Genomic DNA, 20,851 nt, shown 5'->3' with positions numbered 1-20,851 from the left:
TCTTTATGCCAGTACCACACTGTTTGATTATTGTAGCTTTGTCATAGGTTTTGAAAGTGTTGTTTGTGTTGAGGGGGTGCTTTTAACTTGTATCTCTATAGCCTAAAAGGCCATAGGCTTCACAGGGGCACTGACAGTGATATGAGATGGCTTCATCACCTTGTTGGACATAATTCTTCAGTCTAATTATAGAATCGTCTAATCTTTTCTCAGAGGAGTAATCTTATATATGGCTCTCATCATTCCTTAGTATTTGCTTCAGTCCATTAAATCCATTAATTACCTTTTTCCTTTGTCAGAATAGCAGTTTGATTGCTTTTAGAGTTGAGTGTATTCTCATACGGTGCAGGTTCCATCCACAAACACCAGCGACTGATTATAGTTAAATAATAATTGGAATCTACAGGTAATCTCTGTGTAGAGCCGACCTTTGCATGGTGGGCTGTTACAGATAGTAACATAAAGAGTTATCAGACATGCTGTAAGTTGTTCCCTTCCGCCAGAGGAAATAACTTGTATTCTGGTCTCCAATTCAGTAGAACTAAAGTGATAAATCGAGCCTTGGAGAGTATAGCAAAGTGATTAAGAGCATGAACTCCAAAGCCAGACTGGCTCCTTCAAATCCTGGGTATCCTACCAGTGGACTGACAATCGGCTGGACCTCTCTGCCTTGGTTTCCTCGTGGTTATAAGAATAGTACCTGTTCATGTATTCTTAGGGTTTTTGTGAGGTTTAGGTGAATCTTTCATGAAGTGTTTAGGATGCTGCCTGACACCTACTAAGTATTCAATACATGTTATTTTCATGGTAATTCATTAATATGGGAAGTAACAAATAGAGACATGCAAGGTACTGGCTTCTAGAGCTCCAGGGCAGCCACCTCCTCTTTGGCCGTTGATGCTCTCGGGCAGCCCTGATGCCACTTCTGACAGCCCAATATTCTGCTCTCCTGAACCTCTGTAGCTCAAAGCCACAGTGCATCTGTGCTACAGGGGATCATTTTGCTTCTCCCTTTTTGTGGATTCCTTTGTCCAAATTGTAACAGAGCAATACTACCGTGTACTGTAAACCATATTGTTTATTTCAGAGTCTCTTTTTTTCTTTTCTTTTTTTTCATAACAATCTACCCCTTTCGTAAAAGTCAAGCATGAGTTCACTGCATACCACATTTAAATTTCCTTTATATTGATCACCGAGGATCTGTGATACATCAAACACGTCTATGATCTTTATCTTAAGATGATATTTCCTGGGAATCTTTGTTTCATCATATAAATATATCTGCAAGTCGACCTATTAGCTATTTCAGTGTGCCCAGAAGTATCTATATTCCAAACATGAGCATACCTTACAATAAGTCCATGGAGTGTTTTATCTCCAGGATCAATTTGATTAATATTTAACAGATGATTTTCTTACAAATAATAAAATAGGGTCTTAAGTCATTAAGTGTTCAATTCATATTTGCTTTTTTTCCCTTTTTTTTAGGAGAGAGATAAAGCTGCAAGAGTAATTCAATCAGCTGTAATCAATTTTCTAACTAAACAAAGATTGAAAAGGGAGGTTAACGCCTCATTGACCATTCAGAAATATTGTCGAAGATTCTTAGCACAGAGAAAATTATTCCTGTTAAAAAAGGAAAAACTAGAAAAAGTCCAAAATGAATCAGCATCCATTATTCAGGTATAGTATCCTGGAATTTCCAAATTTAAAAAGTTAAAATGACATTTTTAAGGGAGAAAGCAAAGTATGATAAAGCCTTAAAGTATTGTATTTTAGGCTTGTATATTTTATCTAGTACTTAACTTTAACAAATATTTAATACCTCTCTACTACTTATGAAACTCTTTGCTGTGTTCAGAATAAGGTTCAAACAATTCGAAATGCCTGCTTTGCTCTGATGGAGCAAACAATCTGATTCTATAGCCCTTGCTGTCTTGTTCTATATTAGAGATTTGCAGTCTTCCACTCAGTGGGACATGCTGACATCCTGTACCATTCCACTTTGTCTATCCATGTACCCAGCCAAGCTCTCTTATTTATCTTTACTATGAGTCCTGGAAACTTCTCTTTTGGGATGAATTTGCATGTTTCCTCTCTAGCCCACTTAGTTGGCACGTAATGGAAATATTGCTTATAATTAGTCTACAGAATGTCATTTTTCTATTGAGTAATCTAAACTTTTAACATATTTACATAACAGACGTGTTCCTTATGTCTGTATTTCTATTTCAATACCATCAGAGAGGTGTACTATTTGAATTTACCCGATGTAAATGCCATTGAACCTTTATCCCATAAATCTATCTGTTTTATAAATTTGGAAATATTTTGGGTCTGCCTCCTACTATTGATAAGTGAGGGATTCTGATTTAATAAATTACCTTTTTTTGTATGTGAGATATTACACATAGAAAATAGCAAAAAATGCAAATGTAGAAGCTACTGGTTTTTCACAAAGTGAACACTCATCTAACCCCCACCTAAGCCAAGAAATAAAACATCGCCAGCCTTTCAGAAGCCATTTCTCAGTCAATTAACTCCCCCACCCCAGCCCAGGGTAACCATTATCCTAATACATGCTAATCATGCATTTTTCCTATGCATTTGTTCTTCTTAAATACTATAATTTTGTCTTGCCTGCTTTTTACAACCGGATTTTTTGACTCAGCAGAATGTGTTTGACACTTATCCAAGTTGTTGCATGTGTCAATAGTTTATTCCTTTTCATTGCTGAGTAGTATTCCACTGTATGGATGTACCACAATTTGCTTACGCATTAATCTGTTGAAGGATATTTGCGTTGTGTCCAGTTTTAGGTGATTTCATTTCATTAGGGTAAATATCTAGGAGTGGGATTGCTTGATCATATTATAAAACTGTGTTTAGGTTTGTGAGAAACTGCCAAACTGTCTTCCAAAGTGGCTGTACCATTTTGCATTCCTATTAGCAGTGAATGAGAGTTCCTGTTGCTCCACTTCCTGGCCAGTATTTGGTGTTGTCAGTGTTTCAGATTTTAACCATTCTAATAGATGCGCACTGGCATCACATTGGTGTTTCAATTTGCGATTCTGCTAATGACATACGATGTTGAACATCTTTTCCTATGCCTATTTACCACCTGTATATCTTCTTTGGTGAGGTGGTCAGATCCTTTGCCCATTTTTTATTTCTTATTGTTGAGTTTTAAGAGTTCTTTGTATATTTGGATGCAAATCCTTTATCAGATATGTATTTTGCAAACATTTTCTCCTCGTCTGTGGCTTATCTTTTTGTCCTGTTAACAGTCTTTCACACAGTAGAATTTTTAAAGGTTAATGAAATCCTACATCAGTTTTTTTTAATGAGAGGTAAAGAGTCAGTGTTTAGATTCATTTTCTTCTTTCATATGGATGTCCTATTGTTCCAGTACCATTTGTTGAAAAAACTACCCTTTATCCATTCAGTTATGTTGTTCTTTTGTCAAAGGTCAACTGTTGCCTGGGTCTGTTTCTGGGCTCTTTATCTGTCCCATTGATCCATTTGTCTATTTAATTGTGCTGGTACCACACTGTCTTAATTACTGTATCTTTATAGTAGGTTTTGAAGTTGGATAATGTTAGTCCTCCAACTTGGTTCTTCTTCAGTATCGTGTTTGCTATTGTGGTCTTTTGCCTCTCCATTTCAACTCTAGAATCAGTTTGCTGATGTCCACAAAGTAAAGCGGTGGGATTTTGATTGAGATTGCATTGAATCTCTAGATGAAGTTGGGAAGAACTGACATCTTAACAAAATTGAAGCTTCCCATCCGTGAACGTGAAATATCTCTTTGTTTATTTAGATCGTCTTTGATTTCGTTTATCAGTTTTCCTCATACAGATCTTGTATATATTTTGTTAGATGTATTTCTAAGTATTTCTTTTGCTACTAATGTTAATGATGCTGTATCCTACAGATTTGCTGTAATTGCTTATTAGTTTCAGGAGTTTTTTGTCCTCTCTTTGGATTTTATACACAGGTGATCGTGTCATCTGTGAACAAAGAAAGGTTTCTTTCTTTCTTCTCTGTCGGCACTGTATCCTTTGCTTGTTGCATTAGCCGAGACTTCCAGTAGATGTAGAATAGGCGTGGTGAAGGGTACATCATTGCATCATTCCAGACCTTAGGAGGAAGCATCTGATTCCTCACCATTAAGTTTGATGTCATCGCTAGTTTTGTATGGATCTTCTTTATCATATTAAGGAAGTTCCCCTCTATTCCTAGTTTGTTGACGCATTTCTTTTTTCAATCTTTTTTTCTTTCTAGTTCAGCCTAGATAATTGGTATTGATCTTCAATTTCATTGATTCTTTTGTCTCTTATCTCTATTCTGCTATTGAACCATTCCAGTGAGTTTTTTATTTTAGTTATTGTGCTTTTAAGTTCTAATTTCTATTTAGTTCTTATTTGCATCTTTGATGTTTTTACTGAGACCTTCCGTTCTTCCGTTTGTTTCAACTTGCCGGAGCATTTTTACATTAGTTGCCTTACAGTCTTTCCGATGTAATTCCAATGTCTGTGTCATCTCGCCATTGACTTCTGTTAATTGTCTTTTCCTATGCAAGGTGAAATTTTCCTTGTATTTTTTATGCCAAGTAATTTTTAATTACATCCTGGATATTTTAAACGTTATGCTATGAGACTCTTTCTTTTTTTCTTTAAATCCTATGTGAATGTGATATTTTAGTTTTAGCAGGTAATGCGCCTGGTTGGGTTCAGGCTACCAGTTCTGATGAGCCTTCAGTGGGTAAGGCTTCAGTGTCAGTTCCTTCTCCAAAGTGTTTGCAGTGATATTTGTATTATCCAATGTGTGTATCAGCCAGTGTGCAGTCCGGGGTCTGGGTGGTGATCTGGATCTTAATTCAGTTCTCTGAGTCTGGTCTGCTGCTAGATCCACATGTACACAGCTTGGTGATGAACCCAGGAATTCCTAAACACCGTTAAGGGATTTCTCTCCTGCGTTATCCCCTCTCTTTGATCTCCCTGGCACTCTCCAGTTTCTTAGGGCTGCCCTGTTTGTTCCTCTGGCCTGAAAGCTGACGCTTTCGTTAGTTACCTGCTTTGTTGTGTCCTTTCTGTGATTGCGCCCACATCCGGGGTCAAGCAGAGACTCTGCGTCTTTAGTGAGAAGAAATACAAAGCATGGCAGAGGTTGTGGATGCAGTGAGAAATGAGGAATTGGGGCTATTAAGACCATCTGCCACAGATATCTACAGTAGAGTACAAAGAACACTTTATTTTGGTATTAAAATCTAGGCCCTAACGTCAACTCTTGTCACTTGCTATGTGACTTTGGAAAAAGTTTTGCGACGTAAGTGTTCCTTTCTTTAAGTGAAGAAAGAATGCTAACTTATTCTGTTTGTGAGAATTAAATGAGGAAATTATATGCAATGCTCTTCAGTAAAAGCTATTTATTTTTTAATAGATAGATGGCAGTCCTGGTAAAATTGCTATTATTATGAGCATTTATTAGGAGAGGAGATGAACTTACCTCCCATGTTCCATATCAAGACTGAAATGTTAACATTGCAGTAACAGTATTTAGAAGAAATGATTATTGAAGTGTAAAATAAGCTATCCACACTGACCTTTCAATTTCTGAGGTGGAAGGTTTTACAAACATTTAGGGAAAAAGAAAAGAAAAATAATGGTTTCCGCAACTCTCAACACTGTTTCAACTTTACTCCTTTTAAGGTGCCTTAATGATACCTTACATTTATATAGATCTTATAGTTTTCAAAGCCATTTTGCATAAATAAGCTTAACAGTAGTTGGATAGATGTTTTAATTACTTATGCATCTCTTCATAGTAAGAGAAACAATGTGGTGCACACATCATTTCCTATCAGACTGAAGGGTAGGAACAAAACTACAGTTGACATGGAGTAGAGGAATGAGGCAGTATCTATTGGGGAAAACTTAGGGTCAGCAGGATGCACATGTTCTCCCCTAACTCTCCTCACCCGTGGGTAGGGGTGCTTGGACCATGCACAGGTGCATCTGCAGTGGGCAGTGCTATAGGAGAGGAAGGTACCCAGCCCCTATACTACTTTACTTATATGTAAGGACAGTTAAGATGCAATAGGAAATCCCCTCTACCTCCCGCCCCAATCTTAGCAATATTTGTAGTGTTTTGGACAAAGGAGTGATCTTATTGCTCGAAGAACATCCAGAACTTGATGACCCATAGCCAAGGGTCGTTTAGATACCAGCCACCAGAATCAGCTTGAGACTTTGCAGCCCTTTCTGTTGAGCCAGCATGTTGCTGCGTTAGCTAAGGAGTTGGGGAATGTGGGGTAGTGTGGGAGGGAAGCAACTTTCAAGAGACAAACAGTTTACCGCTTCTCAAGTCTTTCCAGAATTCTACTTTTGAACCATGTATCTATAATTCCTAAATTTGGGAAAAGGAAGAAATTTTATTCTTAGTGAAAATAATGACTCTGGAAGTGATCTGGCTCACTTATTTCTCAAATACCTGTGTTTATATTATCAGACCTATAAAGTGGTAGTATAGAAGCCCCCACATAGACAGTTTCCAACCATTATACGATAGCATAGCAACCTTGATATAAGGGGAAAGTATAAGATCCAGAGGTATATTCATAGGGAATTACTTAGAATCAATAGATAGAATGTTACTATAGTTTTATTTTGACTCTTGCTTCTAATATATTGAGTTTTTCTAATATAACATAACGTTGCTTCTATTTCTCATGTCTGTGCAATACAAACACAATATAAATATCATTAGAATTGAGACAATGGTTTCTGAATTGGCAACGGCTGTATCAATGTACCAACTAAACTACAAACCAAAGAGACAAATACCTTTTTCAAAAATATATTGTTTTTTAATTTAATGTGTTTATTTTTAAGCAAAGTGTTAGAAAAATTAATACTTTCAAGGGTGTTAAGTATAGGAAGTTATGTCTATTTTACTTTGTGTCTTTTCTTACCTTTTTCAGAAGTATTGGAGAAGCTATTCCACTAGAAAAAAGTTTCTGAAGTTGAAATATTATTCAATCATCCTGCAATCTAGGATAAGAATGATAATTGCTCTTACTTCTTATAAACGATATCTTTGGGCTACAGTTACAATTCAGAGGCATTGGCTTGCTTGTTTAAAAAGAAAACACGATCAAGAGAGATATAAAATGCTAAAATCATCATCCCTTAAAATCCAGTCTATGTTCAGAAGATGGAAGCGACGTAAAATGCATTTACAAATAAAAGCTGCAATAATATTGCAAAGAGCTTTCAGAGAATGGCATGTCAGGAAACGAGCTAAAGAAGAAAAATCTGCTGTTGTCATACAATCATGGTACAGAATGCACAGAGAATTACGGAAATATATTCACATTAGATCTTGTGTTGTTATAATTCAGGCAAGATTCCGGTGCTTTCAAGCCCAAAAGTTATATAAAAGAAAAAAAGAGTCTATACTGACTATCCAGAAGTACTACAGAGCATATCTGAAAGGAAAGATGGAGCGTACCAACTATTTGCAGAAGCGGGCTGCAGCCATTCGACTGCAGGCTGCTTTCAGGAGAATGAAGGCTCGTCATTTACACAGACAAATTAGAGCTGCTTGTGTCTTTCAGTCATATTGGAGAATGAGGCAAGACAGATCTCGATTTCTAAACCTTAAGAAAAATGTCATCAGATTGCAGGCACACGTAAGAAAACATCAACAATTACAGAAATATAAGAAGATGAAGCAAGCCGCCCTTGTAATTCAGATTCACTTTCGAGCTTACATTTCAGCCAAGAAAGTTCTAGCATCTTACCAGGAAACACGTTCCGCTGTCATTGTTCTACAGTCTGCCTATAGAGGGATGCAAGCCAGGAAAAAGTTTGTTCACATCCGCACATGTGTTACAAAGATTCAGTCATGTTATCGAGCTTATATTTGCAGAAAAAAATTTCTGAGCCTAAGAAAGGCTTCGATAAAGTTACAATCACTTGTCAGGATGAAAAAAACACGTAAACAATATTTACATTTAAGAGCAGCTGCGCTGTCTATCCAGCAATGGTACAGATCTACAAAACTGGCTGCACGACAGAGACAGGAGTACATGCAGGTGCGGGAATCTTGTATCCAACTGCAAGCTCTCGTAAGAGGATTCCTGGTTCGAAAGCAGATGAGGTTGCAAAGAAAAGCTGCTATTTCACTACAGTCTTATTTCAGAATGGGAAAGGTACGGCAATCCTACCTGAAAGCTCGGAAAGCAGCTGTTGTCATCCAGAATTACTATCGTGCATACAAAGCACAGGTCAATCAGAGGAAGAAGTTCTTGGAAATCAAAAGAGCGGCTACTTGCTTGCAAGCGGCTTACAGAGGTTATAAAGTGCGCCGGCTAATCAAGCAACAGTCTATAGCTGCTCTTCAGATTCAAACTGCTTTTAGAGGCCACAGTCAAAGGAGGAAATATCAATCTGTGCTTCAGTCGGCTATCAAGATTCAAAGATGGTACAGGGCACGCAAGACTGTTAAGGATACAAGAACACATTTTCTAAAGACAAGGGCAGCTGTGGTTTCTCTCCAGTCTGCTTATCGTGGCTGGAAAGTTCGGAAGCAAATCAGAAGGGAAATTCAAGCTGCAGTGAAGATTCAGTCTGCTTTTAGGATGGCCAAGGCCCAGAAACAGTTCAGATTGTTGAAAACAGCAGCATTAGTCATCCAGCAGCGTCTGAGAGCATGGGCGGCAGGAAGGAAGCAACGCATGGAGTATCTGGAACTGCGTCATGCAGTCCTGATACTTCAGTCTGCATGGAGGGGAAGAACAGCCAGAAGACAGATTCAAAGGCAACGTGCATGTGCTGTCATCATACAGTCATACTATAGAATGTATGTGCAAAGAAGGAAGTGGAAAAGCATGAAAAGAGCTGCTTGTCTGATTCAAATGTATTATAGAGCTTACAGTCTTGGAAGGAAGCAGCATCGTTTGTATTTGAAAACCAAAACAGCTGTAGTAATTTTACAGTCAGCCTACCGAAGTATGAGAGTGAGAAAAGCAATAAAAGAATGCAACAAAGCGGCAGCCACTATCCAGGCTACATACAGAGCTTACAAAGCCAGAAGGAAATATGCAGCCCATAGAGCTTCAGCAATTGTCATTCAGAGATGGTATCAAAATATTAAAATTGCAAACCGTCAGCGTAAGGAATATCTTGATTTAAAGCAGGCAGCAATTAAAATCCAAGCTGTTTATAGAGGTGTTAGAGTAAGAAGACGTATTCGACGTATGCACATGGCAGCCACGTTTATTAAAGCCGTGTTTAAAATGCATCAGTCAAAAATAAGATACCATAAAATGAGAACTGCAGCTGTTGTCATTCAAGTCAGATACAGAGCATATTATCAAGGCAAAACTCAGCGTGCAAAGTACTTGGCACTTTTAAAAGCTGTTACTATTCTTCAGGCAAGTTTTCGAGGAATGAGAGTTAGACAGACCCTGAGCAAGATGCAGGTTGCAGCCACACTCATTCAGTCCTACTATAGAAGACACAGACAGCAAACGTATTTTAATAAGCTAAAGAAGGTAACCAAAATGGTACAGCAAAGGTACCGGGCAGTGAAGGAAAGAAACGTCCAGTTTCAAAGGTACAACAAACTGAGGCAGTCTGTAATACGCATTCAGGCTGCTTTTAGGGGCATGAGAGCCAGAAGACATCTAAAAGTTATGCATTTAGCTTCAACTCTTATTCAGAGGAGATTTAGGACTGTAATGATGAGAAAAAGATTCCTATCTCTCAGGAAAACTGCTCTTTGGGTTCAGAGAAAATATCGTGCAAATGTCTGTGCAAAGCATCACCTCCAACAATTCCTACAGTTACAAAAGGCAGCCATTACAATCCAGTCATCTTACCGAAGACTGATGGTGAAGAAGAAGTTACAGGAGATGCACAGGGCTGCGGTTCTCATCCAGGCTACTTTCAGAATGCACAGAGCCCACGTTACATTTCAGACTTGGAAGCGTGCCTCAATTCTAATTCAGCAACGTTACCGAACGTATAGAGCTGCAAAATTGCAAAGAGAAAATTATATCAGACAAAGGCATTCTGCAGTGGTCATTCAGGCTGCATATAAGGGAATGAAAGCAAGACAGCTTTTAAGGGAAAAACACAGAGCGGCCGTCATAATACAGAGCACATATAGAATGTACAGGCAGTATTATTTCTACCGAAAGCTTCACTGGGCCACAAAAGTAGTACAAGAAAAATACAGAGCAAATAAAGAGAAGCAGAAAGCTCTACAACACGGTGCACTCGAGAAAGCAGCAACCTGTAGTCAGGCAGGTGTTCAGGACATGAGCATAAGGACACAGATTCCAGAAGAGCATCAGGCTGCCATTATTGTTCAGAAGCATTTTAAAGCCTTTAAAATAAGGAAGCAGTATCTGCATTTTAGAGCAACAGTGGTTTTTGTCCAAAGAAGATACAGAGCACGAACTGCAGTGCGTACCCGGGCACTCATCCGTATACAGTCTTTTTACAGAGGCTGCAAAGTTCGCAGGGATATCCAACAAATGCACCTGGCTGCCACGCGAATTCAGTCATTCTACCGCATGCACAGGGCCAGAGTCGATTACCAAACAAAGAAAGCTGCCATTGTTGCTATACAGAATCTCTATAGGTCGTACATCAGAGTAAAAATGGAAAGGACAAAATTTTTAGCCGTTCAGAAATCCGTACGAACTCTTCAGGCTGCTTTTAGAGGCATGAAACTTAGACAGAAATCAAAACACATACCTGGGGAAGAAATGGCAGCCGGTGCTCATCAGTCTGCGTTGTGCCGTCACGGGACTGAGACTCCGTGTGAAGCTGGTCAAAGCTCATCGGTGAAGATTCCAAAGTGGGATGAAGCTGCCCGAGTCGCTCCTTCACAGGAAGCAGAGGCTTCGCCAGGAAAGCCTGCAGTAACGATTCAAAAAGCTTCCCGTGAAATGGTCACCAGAAAACTGGAAACGCAAGAGCGGGCTGCCCTGCGAATTCAGTCCTTCCTTCGGATGGCTGTGTGTCGAAGAAGATTTGTTCAGCAGAGAAGAGCTGCTGTGACCTTACAGCAGTATTTCAGGACCTGGGAAACCAGAAAACAGCTTTCATCGTACGGAGAAGCAGCACTTGTCTTAAAAAACCACCACGGTGCCTTTTTGTCCGCAGAACGTCAAAGAGAAGTTCCTTTACAAATAAGGAGCAGTGTTAGCACTCTTCAAGCTACACTGAGAGGATCTATACAGAGACGGAAGTTTCAGAGAATTAAAGAGAGCACCATAAAAATCCAGGTATTTCTATCTTTCAATATAAAGCCTTCATTCTTTCTTTGACCGATGTTTGTTAGAATTCATAAAATGAGCTTGAGCAAGTCATAGGGAATAATACTTAGTTTACGTAACCATTTCATTTATCTGCCAACATGAAATATTTTTGAGAGTGGAGAAAGGGCACCCATACTAATTCAGCCGAGACAGCGCAGAGCTGGGGTTGTTCTGGGCGTGATCACCCACTCCTTCTGCATTTCAATAGGTGAGCACTCCTGGAAGAGTTGTGAAAATATAGCTTGATTAATGGGAGTTCTCTATTGGGTGAAATTATTTTTTTTAAGTGAAAAATTTAAGCTAAGGTAAATTGGTGTAATTTAGGCCAAATGGGATAGCGTGATTCCTGTACTAATCTGTTCCTAAGAGCTGCATCGGCTGGGTGGACATACGTCCTTTATTCAGAGTTTAGCACTTCTGGTTTCCAAAGCACTTTTATATTATTTTGTTCATTGTGTTCTCGCAGTGTATGAGAACTGTAGAGTATTTTCTTTTTTGAAATATGAGGGGACCAAGAAGGGTTAAATGACTTGCTGACGTGGCGTGGAGAGAGGCAGATCCAGGAATTGAATCTGGGTACTTCAGCTATTTCTGTTCCACCTGTAATAACCGGGGCTTTGAACCTAGGTGTGAGATGTCGGGATCTTGCTGGGTTGCTGTGAAGCTTAGAAATAATGTTTTCATTCAACAAATGCCAAGTGCTGGTAATGTGCCAAATACCGTAGTGGGCAACAGGAGCGGATGGTAAGATACACTTAGCTGCCGTCCTCAGAGAACTGAATTGAGCCAGGAAGAGTGACTGGAGTAGAAATGACAAGTGTCTGTTGCTGGGAACCTAAAGAAGGGAAACCTGAGTTCACCCCAGGGGTCAGAGAAGGCTTCCCAGAGCAAGAGGCATTGAAGTTAAGATGTTCAGCTGAAGGATGATTTGGAAATAGCCAAGTAAAATGTATTGAAGGAATATTCCAGTTAGGGAGGTAACTTGGAGCTCAAAAACTAGGGAGAGAGTGTACACTGCCATTAAGAAGAGCAATATGGGGCTAGGTTGGCAGCAGAGGGAGTGAGATTATGGATAGCTTGGTGAGACATGGAAAAAAGTTTAGTCTTTATCCTCTTGACTAAAAGAAGTTTCTAGAGGAGTTTAAGCTTAAGGAGTTTAAGTTTAAGGGGGAGACCAGAATCATAATTTGTTTTTTAAAGAATCACTCAGGGCTGGTCCAGTGGCGTGGTGGGTTCATTGGTTCAGATCCCGGGTGCGGACCTACACAGCAATCAAGCCGTGCTGTGGCTGCATCCCACATACAAAGTAGAGGAAGATGGGCACGGATGTTAGTTCAGGGCTAATCTTCCTCAAAAAAAAAAAAAAAGAGTCACTTTGGCAGGAATGTGGAAGATGGACGGACAGGGAGCAAGGCCAGAAGCAGGGAGACCAGCCAGGAGGCTATTGGCAGACGGTCAGGGGAAAGATGCCATAGTTTAGTATCAGCTAGTGACAGCGGGGCTGTCAGGGTGAGTGGGAGTGGAAGGATAGTACTGGCATTTCGTGGCACATGCACAAGGAACCAAGCCATGTTTATGGCTTCAGCAACTGGGCAGATGGCACCACTCACTGACAGGGAACAAAGGGAGGAGCAGGTGTTGAGACTGATGCTGAGCTCAGTTTGGGGACAGGAGGCTGAAGTGCCCAGCAGGTGTCCCAGTTGAGATGTCAGCTGTTTGTCTGGCGTTCGGAGAGTGGTGTGGCTTTTAGAATTTGACTTCTCCGTTATTGGCATATACGTGATAATCGACCTTTTGGTAGTGATGGGCTCACCTAGGAAGAATGTATAAAATGGGCAAAAGAAGAGGGCCTGGGGCTTGAACATTGAAGAAAGTCAAAATTTAAGGGTATCGAGAAGAGAAGCCAACATGTGGTATTAAGAGGGAACAGAGAAAACTAAAATAAAGGTATCAGGAAGCCAAGGGTCGAGGGAGGAAGAAAGGAACGCTCCAATTCCAAATGCTGCCCAGAAGTTAAGGACTGAAAGGTGTTAACTGGATGTGTTAGTTACGGTGATAGTTAGCCGAAATGATACAAAAGCCAAAATAACAACCTTGTGAAAACACAACCTTGTTTTTTTCTTTTATATAATTAAATTATAAAATTATACTTATACATCTAGTCGTTAACATAGTCCAGTGGTCTCAAACTTTAATGCACATTGAAATCACTTGGAATCTTTAAAAGTACTGATGCCTGACTCCCACAATGAATACCGATATGTTGGTATTCAGCTTTGTTTACATAAAAACCACATATAATATACGGTGAGTGAGTTACGGCCATCACAAGAGTAGTTTTGACTCTACATAAAAGTCTTGCCTGTTAACTGAATTTGGAGCTTAATTCCCTTATAAGGTGAGGCTGCAGGATTTATTGTAGGTGTTTTGGAGTCAAACAGACTTGGGTTCGGATCTTGACTCTATCACTTACTAGCTATGTGGTAACAAGTCTCTTCTTTCTCAACGTCAATTTCTGTTTTGTAAAATAGAGATCTTAATAATCATCTCACAAGATATTTATAAAGATTAAATAAGATACCTCTTCTACTTATTACCTGTGACGTCAACAAGTTACTCAACTTCTCTGGGCCGTGGTTCCCTCATCTCCAGATTAGAGGGAATAATATTGCCTACCTGTGTTATTGTAGGGCTTACACCGCTTCGTATAGCGCTAAAGCGCTTTATGAGTTTAAGCTGTTACTGAAACTCTTAGTCGGCCACAAGGCGACCGAAATTGGAAAATCTGACAGTCCTCCGATAGACACCTGCTCTCAGGATACTGCTGCAGGCAGGACACGCAACCCTGGATGTGTGTGGGGTGGGTGGGTGGGGTGGGAGGTGGGAAGGATTCCTAGTTCTTTCCCGGAAGTGGAGTACTCAGGGTGTCCGTTTTCTTTCTGTTCTTCCAAATGGATTGAGATAGTGAGCACAATACACATATCTGGCTTTCCAGATGTTGTGCACATCGTACAGTTTTTGTACGTTTCTCAGGGTTATGGTGGGCTCAGTTGTCTGCCAGCCACAGGGTATGCGTGATGGAGCAGGTGACAGGCGTTCACTGTGGTGAGCTCCACTGTTCTTAGAGGCTCGTTATGTGTCGGAGATGAATGAGTCTAATAGAAGAGTCGGGATCTGACTTTATTTCTGCAATTGATTTTTGTCTGCTTAACCTTGTATTAACTGTCTTTACTCGTGATTCTTCCAATTTATGAGAAAATAGACATCTCACTGTATCTTTGTTATATTTACGTGTTTAACAGGCTGTGTGGAGGGGATATAAAGCCAGGAAATATTTGCGTGAAGTGAAAGCTGCCTGTAAGATTCAAGCCTGGTATAGGAGCCGGAAAGCCCGTAAGGATTATCTAGCTGTACTACAAGCTGTTAAAATCATTCAAGGTTACTTCTCTACCAAACTGGAGAGAAGATGGTAATGTATCATAGCTGTGTGGGAGAGTATGAGGGGTGCCATGTGTAGTAGCCAGGTCTTTATATAAAGTGATACTGCTTATTGATTTTTTTTCCTGAGGACGATTCACCCTGAGCTAACATCTATTGCCACCTTCCTCTTTTTTTTTTTTTTTTTGCTGAGGAAGATTTGCCCTGAGCTAACGTCTGTTGCCAATCTTCCTCTTTTTGTATGTGAGCCACCACCACAGCTTGGCCACTGACAGACGAGTAGTGTAGGTCTGCACCAAGGAACAGAACCTGGGCCTCTGAAGTGGAGTGCACTGAATTTAACCACTAGGCCACTGGGGCTGGCCCTGATTTTTCTTTTAAAATACTTGCTATACCTAATTTGTATAGTTTGATTTGTTGGTGTTTTCTCCATTAGTGGAACAAAATATATCTCTAAGACTTTTTTTGTTTTGTTTTTTGGTGAAGAAGATTGGCCCTGAGCTAACATCTGTGCCAGTCTTCCTCCATTTTCTATGTGGGACACTGCCACAGCATGATTTGATGAGCAGTGTGTCTGTCAGCACCAGGATCCGAACCTGCAAACCACAGGTCTCTGAAGCAGAGTGCACGAACCCAACCACCATGCCATTGGGCCGGCCCCTAAGACTCTTATTTTTTAAGATAAAGCCTTGATGATATAATTCAGGAAAAATATTTTCATGAACTGGATTACTTCAGGTTCATAGGGATGAAGGTAATGATGGAAGGGTGGGAAGTGAATAAAATAAAGCTAGTAAATCTTGGTTTTCTTATTAAAGTGCATTTGCCCCTTTTGTTTATTGATTCAGCTGCTGACAAAATTTGTTTTCTTACTCATTTTTCTTTTTTTTTCTTGTTACTTTGTACTGTTTCCTGTACTTTTTATCCTTAATGATGAAGACCTAATTCCCAACTTGTCTATGTTAATTGTATTTCCCTATTTCTAGTTCATTTCTTTTAAACACATTTTCAGAAGCTCTTACCAGATCACCTATATTATTTTTTATTTTATAGTTTAAGAATTTTTCTTCAGTTCCAAGACTTGGTGAATTATCGTATCAGTGATGGTTTTAAAGGTTGTTGTAGGAAAGCACATTGGTATTAGAAGAGTTCCTTAATGAGTTTCGTGGTGGAATCAGGGCTTCCCACATAAAGATGGAGTTGCCACTGTCCACTGAAGGACCAATATCTAATTTTCCTGTAGCAAAATGCTGCATTTTTCTCATTGACACTCAGCCTTAATTTCTAAGAGATGTGGCAACGTGACTTTAGTTTCAACTTTCTCCGTGTTACCAGGAGCAGGTCAAGGAGCCTGTCCATTCTCAATTTTCGTCTGTGACACTATGTTGATTGCCTCAAGTTTAGTCTCTAGCCCCCACGTTTTTAATTTTTCTCCAATTCTGTTTACAGACTCTTTCTGTTTAGATTTTTTTTTTCCTTTGAGGAAGATTAGCCCTGAGCTAACATCCACTGACAATCCTCCTCTTTTTGCTGAGGAAGACTGGCCCTGAGCTAACATCTGTGCCCATCTTCCTCTACTTTATATGTGGGATGTCTACCACAGTGTGGCTTGATAAGTGGTGCCATGTCCGCACCCAGGATCCGAACCTGCGAACCCTGGCTGCTGAAGCAGAGCATGCGAATTTAACTGCTATGCCACCAGGCCGACCCCAGTTTAGATATTTTGATTCCTGCCTTTCCCTTCAGATGAGTGTCCATGTTGCACTTTTCTGGTGCTGCCCTCATCCCTCCAGTCTCTTCTTGGCCACGTCGTGTCTGCCCATGACTCACGTGTGATATGGCCTCAGATTATAGACTTCCCCCACCACCCCCTTTACCCAGGCTGTGTCTGGTCTGCGTCATCGCACCTTCTTTCGATCCTGTTCAGAATTCTTTGTCGTTCTACAACTTCCTATTTCTTGCCCACTGGAATATTGCCGGTTGCACAACTTGTTTTTCATTGTGTCAATTTCTGTGTGTAAAATTCTGATGGCTAGAACTCAGGAATAAGTTATACTCCTCCACTTTCCTTCATTCTCTCATTGCCTTTCTCATATTTTCTTTCTGTTCTAGTATTTAAAACGGGGGCAATAAATACTTGTTGCATAGATGAAAATAATTTGAAATTGCTTTCCAATAACTACTCTTTAGGTTTTTGAATGTGAGAGCATCGGCAGTTATCATTCAGAGAAAATGGAGAGCTACACTTTCTGGAAGAATAGCTCGTGAGCGCTTCTTAGTGATAAAAGTAGGTGTAAAAAAACACAGCTCATTTGCAAAGAACTACTTTAGGAAATAGAAAACAAGAAAAATGATTTTAAGATCTAACTGTACATGTATTTTAAACACATCATTGCAATCAAGTAAAAATTATATTCACATAAAAATAGTATTTGTGGGTATTTTTGTTTATATATCTGTATTTATAAAATATTCTCAAACCCAAGTTTGAAGTGATTTTTAGAATAAATAATTGCTCTGGAGAAAGCCATAATAGATCTAGTATATTTTATCTAGTATAAGTTGAAAATTTAACATACTCTCTAAGCCACAATTGGTGATCTATATAAAATATTTAGCATCAAAGTTTTAGAATACCTGCAGTACCTATGCTCTCTTTTTAAAGAAATCAAAATGAAAATTTTACTTGAAAGTTCCGATATTCATGTAATATTCACTGTGATTGTATAGGCACTGTTGTTATTACACCTGCTCCTGTTTATTTACTGACTAATGTGATTCTTGTAGTAACCTGCGAGGTAGTTATTACTACTGTACCCATTTTATGATGTTGTTATTACACCTGCTCCTGTTTATTTACTGACTAATGTGATTCTTGTAGTAACCTGCGAGGTAGTTATTACTACTGTACCCATTTTATGATGAGGAACCTGAGGTCTAGAAAAGGAGCATGGCTGCCCAAGCTCATTCAGCTAGTAGGCGGGGATCTATGCTGTAAAACAAACCAATTCCCATTTCAACTCATTATACTTCTGTACGTGTCTTAGAATTTGGTCCTCAAGTGTTATATAATTAAGGAATAAGATGTGCTGGTTGTATGCTATGGTTCTTGAAGCAACAGCTTCCCTCATAGCTGTTTCTAATGCCCATTCTGTACTGTATATGGTAGCTAGCATTTTTACCAAAGGTATTTGTCCTGTAGTCATATTAGTCCTTTTCCCTCTCACAATGAAAAGTTTCAAGAGGATGAGAGAGAAAGAGCATCAGGCATCTCTTGACCCTGGCTTGCACCTTCATGAAAACTTCATTTTTAGCTGTGGACCTGTATGGGTTTAGAAATCATATACCATCACCTTTTCTTGTCTATGAAATATGACATTCTTAAGCTAAAAATGTAAAAAAAGTCATAATTACACCATCTCACATTACAGTGAGAAATTCAAGAATCTCGGGTGGGTGGGAATTATTATTTCTGTCTATTAATGTTACTTGCAAATGTTTTCTTATAGAGACATCAAGCTGCTTGTTTGATCCAAGCGAATTTTAGAGGATATAAAGGAAGGCAGCTCTTTCTTCGGCAGAAGTCTGCCGCCTTGACCATACAAAGATATATTCGAGCCAGAAAGGCTGGGAAGTGTGAAAGAATAAAATATCTTGAGTTAAAAAAATCTACAGTTGTTCTGCAAGCACTGGTGCGTGGTTGGTTAGTAAGAAAAAGAGTAAGTATTTTTAAGTAGAATATCTCACTCTTTTGAAATGAAAGTATTTGATGTTAAATTGTGTTAAGAAATTTTAGATTTTGAAGAACAATTTCAGAACTAATATAACCGTTAACTTGAGTTTATTCAACTTCAGCAGAGCCATGGATCAAGATCCCTGGCGGCTGTGGATTTCTGTTCCATAAGCCTATGTCCCATAGATGCTCACCAAAAATGCAGAATAAACTTTCTCTTGTGTAATAAATCTTAACAAAGGAACAGAAAGGAGGATGAGGGAAGGGCTCCCATATGTAAAGGAGGTTGTTACGCAAGTAGCCTTTTGCTTCCACAAGCTACTCTTTGAGGTGTTGTAAGTACCATTCCTGTGATAACGTCCACGTCTTCAGCAGGAAAGAATCCTTCGTAGGGAGTTCATGAGGTCTTGTGCATCCAATAGACGAAGCGCTGGCAAAGACAAAATAATTAAATTTTAGGTGAAAAGGGAGAAATCTTTTCCATTTTGTTCATTAAATATAAATTGGAAGTCTGACGGCCAAAGGCCACGGTAGAAAGCTTCTACGAAAGTCTTATGCTGGACTTGTGCTAGACCGTCTAATACGGGAGAAATCAATTCAAGTGATTTTGTCTGCTTAAATATCACCATCTCCCACAGTTCTGCCTGGAACACTGTAACCTTTTTAAAGTTTAATATTTATATACCTCTCTCATAATTAGTACATTCAAAGGTTTAGCTAGCTGTTATTTGGCAGTCTAGTTAAATTAAATGCTATTATTCTTTCGTAAAGTGCCTCAAATATAACTTTGCATTCTATACTCGATTATAGCTACACAATTGGAAATACTGTATATTAAAGAAGTATAATCACTTAGAGTTACAATGTAAATCATTTTAATAATTAAACGTTCATTCTTCATTGCTAATTTATATACTTTGTTATGGAAGATATACAAAAATAAACACTGATTGAAGTCTTAAGATTCAAATATTTGGTAATTAATATATTTCTTTTCTTCTTTAGATTTTAGAACAGAGAGCCAAAACTAGGCTTCTTCACTTCACAGCCGCTGCGTATTATCACCTGTCTGCTGTTAGAATTCAAAGAGCATACAAACGTCACGTGGCTGTGAAGAATGCGGAAGAGCAGGTTAATTCAGTTATCTGTATCCAGGTTAGCATTTCCTTTGCAGTAAAAATGTGTGATATAATTTTTGTTATAAATTTCTTATATTATAATAAGCAATTTCCAAATACTTTATGCTAAGGTCGTATAATATTTAGCCTTTTGCCATATAGCTGTTGGGATGATTTGATGGGTTAGAAACAGGTCAATGTTTTACGACACAGGAATGAAGCCGTGAATTATTCTCTGAAGTAATTGTACTCATTTACACTTCTACGAACAAAGTTGGAGGGTACCTGTTTCTCTACATCCTTGCCAACATGCGCATTAGAAGACCTGATTTTTGCCATTTTGATGAATGACAAATTATACTTCATTTTTGTTTGTAATTTCCTTGATTGCTAGCAGTTGTAAAAAATTTTTCTTAACTGTTGATTATTCAAATTCTTATGTGTGTATTGTGTGCTTTTTTTTTAACGTGTTTTTTCCCCCATATACTTTGCTCATTTTTCTGTTGAGCATCTTTTTTCTTATAATTTATAGGAGTTCTTTATGTATTCTGAATAAGAATTGTGTTTGTATATGTTAACATATATATATATAAAATATTGTTGGAAGAATAAATTGCAGAATGATATGTACAACTTGATAGAATTTTTATAAATTGTGAAATGAAGGCAATGTTGTGCAGGGTCAAATTCACACACACCCACCCCCAATGCGGACTGGAAGGATTTGCATCAAGTGGAGTAGAGAAGTAATGCCACAGGGAGGGTTGAAAGATAATTCGAGATAGTATTCTGTTTGTTTCATTTATATATGTATGTGTATATGTGTATTTATTTACTTTAAAAACCTGAAGTAAAGAAAAATATCTTCATGTGTTTTAAACAGAGATGGTTTCGAGCAAGATTACAGCACAGAAAGTTTCTTCAGAGATATCATAGCATCATGAAAGTTCAGCATGAAGTTCAAGAACGTCTGAGCCAGCGAAATAGGGCCGCATCAGTAATGCAGAAAGCAGTACGCCGTTTTCTCCTCCGTAAAAAACAGGAACAGTTAAATGCCAGAATCACTAAAATTCAGGTAACTGAAAATGTAATGATTTTAGTTCAAGACTAATTCATCCACATGATGTCTAACATGTAACAACACAGTCACATACATGTTAGAAAGCCTGAGATTAGCCAATAGAATAACTCATAAATACTGTACAATGAAATTATGATGAGGAAGAT

The 20,851-nt window shown here is 38.8% G+C and overlaps 1 protein-coding gene across 1 annotated transcript in view; it reads left to right on the top strand.

Moving 5' to 3' along the window:
- ASPM (assembly factor for spindle microtubules) overlaps positions 1-20,851 on the top strand; it is a 49,845-nt gene that overhangs the window by 21,056 nt on the left and 7,938 nt on the right. Inside the window, exons 17-23 of the mRNA XM_046679821.1 lie at positions 1,489-1,683; positions 6,983-11,302; positions 14,638-14,804; positions 16,964-17,060; positions 18,283-18,492; positions 19,512-19,661; positions 20,508-20,699. Coding sequence (XP_046535777.1) covers positions 1,489-1,683; positions 6,983-11,302; positions 14,638-14,804; positions 16,964-17,060; positions 18,283-18,492; positions 19,512-19,661; positions 20,508-20,699 — 5,331 coding nt within the window. The remainder of the gene's footprint in view (positions 1-1,488; positions 1,684-6,982; positions 11,303-14,637; positions 14,805-16,963; positions 17,061-18,282; positions 18,493-19,511; positions 19,662-20,507; positions 20,700-20,851) is intronic.

This window comes from Equus quagga, chromosome 12 (genome assembly GCF_021613505.1).
Source record: "Equus quagga isolate Etosha38 chromosome 12, UCLA_HA_Equagga_1.0, whole genome shotgun sequence".
NCBI classification, from domain to species: Eukaryota; Metazoa; Chordata; class Mammalia; order Perissodactyla; family Equidae; genus Equus; species Equus quagga.
This window is presented reverse-complemented; position numbering and strand designations above follow the sequence as displayed.